Genomic DNA, 7,245 nt, shown 5'->3' with positions numbered 1-7,245 from the left:
TAAAGGTCTTTACAGGGTACAGTCTAAGAATGAGTTGTGTAATACTTCTTTCATCTTATTAGATATACAATATTTGCCAGACAACAAAACTTTCCTCCATTTCACTTGTCCTAGGGCTGCATTCTTGTATATTCTAGCAGAGGGAATAGTAACATATTGACAGAGTTTTCTTATATATATATATATATATATATATTACATTAATAGTTTAAAATGTAAATTCCTTCTAGCTAAATTGGGGCTACAAAATCCTCAACAGTTGCACTTGGAATATTGCTATATTCTCCTAAAAGAAGAATAGCGCCTTAAGAGACAGCTCTAACAACTATTTGAAACTCCCCAGGAGTGGATGTAACATCGTGTGTTCTCATGAATTCTGGATAATCATATAGTTGTCCATCATTACTCAGTAATTTTTTAACCCAGATAATGCTGTTGTCAAACCAGATCTAGAAAAATAAAGACTTGTTTTTGTATTTTATGTCTTTATTATTCCAGATTGTATATCTATATATATCCGACTATCGCAAAACGCAAGATATATTTGTTACTTCCTGAAACGGTCAATGTTGTTTCAACAGCAAGTACAGTGGTGATTTCAAGACAACTGGAATCTCGGGAAAACTAGGTCAAATCCTGACGTCGGTGATTTTCAGGTCGGAAAGTTGGCGCTCTATAAAGATGCCCCAATTTCCGACTTGAAATTTAGAGTTGGATGAATGTTCAAAACGATTTGTCACAGTTGGAGCTGTTTTTTTCCAAGTTCAGTGGTCTTGAATGCCTTGAAATCTGAGTTTTTTGAGTTCCCAGTTATTTTGAATGCAGCATACCTTTCAGTAGCCTGGCTGACGCGCGACCCACGTGACTACACAGCGATGTGATGTTGCTGCATTCAAGTGCTAGTCTGAACTAGTAAACTCGGAATGTCCGACCTGCTAGTTAGTTGTAGTTATACACATGCCGCGTTCAACCACTTTTAGCGACTCGGACATGTCGGGTTTCTTAGTTCCGACTAGCACATGAACGCGGCATACGACTCAAGCCCTGCAAGTCTAACATTTCAGTATTTTAGGGATCAAATCAACTAAAGAAGTCGTCAATGAATGATCGTGAGCTTGATCTCAGAGTCACAGAAAGCTACCAAGTCAAAATACCCGGCGATCAACAAGAAGTATGAATGGGAGTTGTGTAGCTAGCTAATGTTAAGAACATGCATGGTGGTTAATTGAACTATACTTTAGCTAGCTAACGTTAGTCTGATTTGTTCACCGACATAAATGGGTTTCTGTTGAAACGTACAATGGAAGAGAATCTTTAGCGGAGGAGACACTCACTTGAATTACTGAATAATGATGGACAACTATATGATTATCCAGAATTCATGAGAACACACGATGTTACATCCACTCCTGGGGAGTTTCAAATATAAAAGAAAGAAGAGCACAGAGCAGGAGATATGAAGTGCAGATAACAAACCCTTAAGAGACACCATGGAAAAATATTTAACAGGGATGAAAAGAAAGGCGGAGAGAGACGGATATAATGAGACAAACGTAAGTCTCCCGAAAGACGAGGAAATATGACGAAGCGTATGTAGCGCTTGGCTTCAATGTGACTACGGTGGGAGACGAGGAAAGACCGGTATGTTTACTGTGTCTAAAAATGTTGGCAGCGGACAGCATGAAGCCAAATAAATTAAGGCATCACTTAAAGACATTACACCCCAATCACGCTGATAAGCCGCTTGAGTTTTTTCAGCGAAAACGTGCCGAATATTGCCAACAATCGTCCCGCTTTGTGAATGCAGCTTCAGTAAACCAGCGAGCACTGTTAGCATCATATAAGGTGGCGTACCAAATTGCTCAGTGCAAAAAAAACCACTCTATAGCAGAGGAGCTGATACTGCCTGCAGCATTAGACATGGTCTCTGTCATGCTGGATGACGCAAGTGCTGCAAAAATAAAAACTATCCCTCTGTCCAATGACACTGTCGCCAGACGTATACATGACATTGCTAACGATCTTAAAGAACAGCTGGTAGATAAACTCAAAGACAAACGTTTTGCCTTACAGTTCGATGAAGCAACTGACAGCAACAAAGACCGTTTGTTTATCGCTTATGTACGTTTTGACATGACAAGCTCCCTGTGAGAGGATCTACTTTTTTGTAAATATGTCAGAGACAGAGCCACAGCTGAAGAGCTATTCAAAATGCTGGACTGCTTCCTGACTGAGAATGGGCTAAAGTGGGAGAACTGCATTGGTGTTTGCAGTGATGCACAGACCATGGCAGGGATGAGAAAGGGACTTCGGGCACTCATCAAGAAGGCCTCACCTAATGCTGAGTGGACACACTGTGTTATACACAGAGAAGCACAGGCATCAAGGCACCTTTCCTCTGAATTAAGTGAGGTTATGACTGACATTGTAGGTGTAGTCAATTTTATAAAGACCAGACCACTAAAAACAAGAGTCTTCTCTGCTATCTGTGAGGAGTTGGGAGCTGAACATCAAGCTGTGCTGTTTCACAGTGAAGCAAGGTGGCTGTCACGAGGAAAAGTCTTGTCCTGAGTTTTTGAGCTCAGAGAGCAGATAAGAATGTTTTCGGAGCAGGAGCACAAGTATGACCTTGCATAAAAATTTAGTGATGAGAACTTCCTGGCAAAACTGGCCTACCTGAGTGACATATTTGGAAAGCTAAATGAACTAAATCTACAGCTTCAAGGGAAAGATAAACACCTCCCTCAGGTCACAGACAAGATCAGCTCTTTCACTCAAAAGCTTGCAATGTGGGGCAGGCGACTTGATGAAGGAAATACTGATTCATTCGAGAACCTGCATGAATTTGTTGACACTACTGACTATGATGCCACCTCAGTGATTCCATATATTAAGGAGCATATTTCATCACTGATGGGATTCTTTAAAAAGTACTTCCCTGAAAACATTTCCCAATATGACTGGGTGAGAGATCCTTTCAATGCACAAGCTCCAACTGGTTTCAGCTCTGCAGAGGAGCACCAGTTCATTGATATGACGTCTGACTCCACATTGAGACTGAGGTTCACATCACAGACACTGAGTGAATTCTGGCTGAGTGTAGAGAGGCAGTACCACTCTTAGGGCAGAGGGCCATGGGCATTCTTCTTCCTTTTGCAACATCTTATCTTTGTGAGACTGGCTTCTCTGCTGTTGCTGCACTGAAGACCATGTACACGTCCCAGCTAAACATTGAGCAGGAGCTGAGAGTTGCAGTATCATGCTTCAAACTCCGCTTCAAAAAGCTGTGCTCTACAAAACGTGCTCATTGTAGCCATTAATCCTGACTTCCTCATTTTGATTTTAAAATATCAGCACAAATTGTTTTATTCATTTTTGTTTTATAGGTCAAAGTCTTTCATATATTGTGCTCCTGAGTTAATGTTGCTGATCAATTTGAATGTATTATTATTTATTGATTATATTTTATTTTTCAGTATCAAATGGTCAAAAAAAAAATTACATTTTAAATAAGGTTTGAATTATTTATTTTTTTTCAAGGAAAATTGATGCAGTTTAAGTCTTTTCTGTTACAGACTAAAAAACAATGTTAATCAAGTTATTCTTTGTTGTAGGTTGATCTATATTTCTTTTTTTTCTTCTTTTTCCTTAATGTTAATAAGGATACAATGTTATGCAGAGGTGTACTTATAACAATTTTATAGACAAATTATTCTATTTACAGTCACGGCGGAGAGTTGGGGGGCACGAAATGTTTACTTCTTCCTAGGAGGGGCGTAACAGAAAATAATTGAGAAGCACTGGTGTAGGGGGACAAAATAAATGTATGCACAATGGTGCAAACGCGCAGCCGGTTTGTGTTTGTGTCGACATCCACGTCATTGGCGCCAAAACATGAGTTATTTATGTACTCATATTGTCATTTGGTTTCTCTCTAGATTTGGACCACACTGCTGATGTACAGTAAGTTGATTACATTACATGAACCGCAGCAACTTCTGCTACTACCCTTAAACAGTGTAAGGTGGCTACTGGCAACACCTTTATTGTGAAATTCACAAAGCCTACCTGATAATGCAGAGCACCTTAGATCAGTGATCTGTAACTTCACCCTATTCAGCAGCTTTGTCTTGCATGTGTGTCATCACTCTTATGTATGTTCCTAGGCTCCACTCTTGGGGAGACTCGCTGGAGGAGGCCTTTGAGCAGTGTGCCATGGCAACGTTTGGGTACATTGACACAGTAGAAGTGGAGTCAGAAGGTGTGATGGATTTACAGATGGATTAAAAACAGGCATAATACTCATAGGGGGAGTTCATGAAGCAGATTGTTTCATTTATGGGTCAATGTATTAAATACCATTGCATTCAATACATTCTTATAATTTCTCTCTATTTCTTGACCAGGTGATTACACAGAATCTCTTCCACTTCCTTGATGACTGGTTAATCAAATTCAGTGCAGATATTTTCTTCATTCCCAGAGTAAGGGCCTTCAACATAATAACGATTTGTCATGTTAGCCAGTGGGACTTCATGGAGCTCGCTCTCTCTCCTACCCCCCATCAATAGATATTTAGCTTTCTTGGTGCCTGTCTGTATAATTGCATTGCAAAAACATGTTTCAGGTTCGAAACATAATTACAACTGGAAGGTAACATGTTATTACATTTACCACAAGTGTTCATTTATCTTGTATCCCTCCTCACAGCTAATTTATTTACCAACGAGCCATTGTTTGTCTCAAATATCTCCTGCTTCAAATGTAATACGCTTTAAAAAAGACATCATGGCAACTATCAATTTAAATTAGCAGTTACAATAATAAGGTATTGCCTAACATAAATTCTGTCTTCTAGGAAGTAAAAGTTTGCACATTTAAAATCCGCTCTATTGGGTAAGTTAATCTAAAGTTACACAGGATTTAGGATTTAGTTTTCACCGTTTTTGCTCACTGGGTGGTACTAATTTACACTCGCATGTGATTGGTCCTCTTTTGAGCCACTTACATTACTCCTAGGTTAAACTGTGTGAGGGTATATAGTGGGTTGGTTTTAGGTTATTTGACTTTCTTCTACCCCTGAGAAAGACATGGGTTGCATGTTATCATTAATCCCTCCCCTAGTTTCTATGCCTGGAGTTCTGTTTCATTCTCAGCTTCCCTCCATGCCTATCATTCAGTTTTCCTCTGCTGTTGTAGGTGGGGAGAAGAGTTCAGCTTGGTCAAGCATCCACAGGTAAGCAAATGGGAGATAATCCTGATATCTTTCAAATTCTCTAGCCTGAACTGACCACACAGAGGTCTGCTGTCTGACTATCCTGACCATAAGACATAATTACTGTTATGCCCTGATGTAGAGCCAAAATAGTTTTTTTGAGATTTGTGTTCTATTACAAAAAAAAGATACATGATGACTGTATTCATTGATTGAGACGAGTCATTTCTGAATACAAATGTTTTTGTATTTTAGTGTTTTTGAAAGTGTCACTTAATTAACCATCTGTTTGTCTCTTCAGGGGACAGAGGTGAAGGCCATCACTTACTCAGCCATGCAGGTCCATGACATCGACAAGCCTGAGATCTTTGCCATCGATATCTGAGGATTTTCTACAGAGCAGCTGTCTGACGGGAACAGGACTATCAGAGCATGCCTGTGTGAATGGACATTGGATTAAGGGCAACCGCATGGGTTTTGATAATGAGCTTGTGAAGTGTGATGTTTTCCCCGTCAGAAAGCAAACCTGGTCCTAATACATGCTGATTATAGCTGCTCATACTAATCTAGCCGTCTGACTAGAGTTTACTGAGGAATGCCAATAATTAAGATTTTTGTTCGAATTTTTATGTATCCCAAATTAATCTCTGAATTTTCAAGACGAGACAGAATCATCACAATAAATCTAGTTTGCCTACTACTAGGGAACTTAAACATGAACGTATACCCCTTCTTGTTGACTAATACATATTTTTGGTATTACGTACTGTGTTTTTTACAGGTTGATATTTATTTACGCATTTCAATTGCCACCTCTCAGTGGTACAGATACTTAAAGGATTCATGCTGGGCACTACTCATTGTAAATAGTCAAATCACAAGTAATCTTTGGATACTTTAGTTAAATAAGTGTATCTGTTTGCAATTAAGCAATTCGTTTTATAATAAAAATATTTTCCACACTACAAGGTGCATGTTTTCAGTCATTTCAGTCTGCTGGTGCTTGGGATCACCACCGTGTGAGGTAAACGACATGCTAAAATACCCTCGAGAGAGGTTAGTAAAACATGGTTGTTGCCTATTTTGGCATTTAACAGGCTTCTTTCTATATGAGTGCGTTATCCAATTAATGGTATTGTGTTACTAGATATTTAAAGAACTTAACATGTTTATTTATCTGTATCTAAGCATCAGACATACAGTATATTGTGAATGTTTTCAATGCATGCTTGACTTTTAATGTTAATCATACAGACCATTGGAAGACGAGTACTTTACGGACATGACATGTTCAACCCCATTGGACCATCATTGAATGCTATTTTATGTCACACAGGTTTTCTGAATTTTGTTGAATCTATGACACAATAATGTTTCAATGGGGTTTAACATAAATGAAACACAATGCAATGAATCCAATAGAAATAGAGTCCACACACAGTAAGTGCAATAACAGTATTTGAACCTTTGTCTATTTTTCCGAGTGGATGAACTGTCAAACGCAAATCTAACGACAGAAAAATAAACGTTTGATTTGGCTGTTCCATTTCAAAATGATGAAAAACTTGAAACATCTGATGCCACCTGCTAGACTGAAGTTTCTTTCCCTAAGTCCTCCCCTAGGAGAAGAGCAAAGGTAGACACTTCCCCATGCAGCTCCATCCCCAGTGATGAACTCTTATCTATGGAGGGAGTGATATTTACATAGTGTTATGGGAGTGTATCAGAACATTTTAGTGAATCAAACACTGGATTAGAAGACTGTTTTTCTACCTGGGGAAGAATTCCAAGAATATGTACAGGAAATATTACTTTTGGCAAATAAGATCTGAAATTACTATTCCAAAACCATTGCTATTTATTCTCCTACCAATGTCCTAATTGAGGAGATAGCTGAATTGAGGTGGAGGAACTGGAATAACTAGTTGATGGAGATGTACTGTGGATTATGTGCAAATCTCACACATAAATTGACAAGTATGAATGTATGATTTTGGTATTAAGTTCTTTATCTTCCTTTTTTTTTGCTG

General features: G+C 38.8%; 1 protein-coding gene across 1 annotated transcript; it reads left to right on the top strand.

The window, feature by feature from the left end:
• Positions 1-1,089: 1,089 nt before the first annotated feature.
• Positions 1,090-6,177, top strand: LOC139374291 (protein archease-like). The gene is made up of 7 exons (XM_071115325.1): positions 1,090-1,188; positions 3,939-3,963; positions 4,167-4,263; positions 4,407-4,484; positions 4,859-4,896; positions 5,200-5,236; positions 5,517-6,177. The coding sequence occupies exons 1-7, from the start codon at positions 1,104-1,106 to the stop codon at positions 5,598-5,600; spliced, it is 444 nt and encodes a 147-aa protein (XP_070971426.1). The 5' UTR covers positions 1,090-1,103; the 3' UTR covers positions 5,601-6,177.
• The last annotated feature ends 1,068 nt before the right edge of the window (positions 6,178-7,245 follow it).

The sequence above is a fragment of the Oncorhynchus clarkii genome, chromosome 19 (assembly GCF_045791955.1).
Source record: "Oncorhynchus clarkii lewisi isolate Uvic-CL-2024 chromosome 19, UVic_Ocla_1.0, whole genome shotgun sequence".
Classification (NCBI taxonomy): Eukaryota; Metazoa; Chordata; class Actinopteri; order Salmoniformes; family Salmonidae; genus Oncorhynchus; species Oncorhynchus clarkii.
This window is presented reverse-complemented; position numbering and strand designations above follow the sequence as displayed.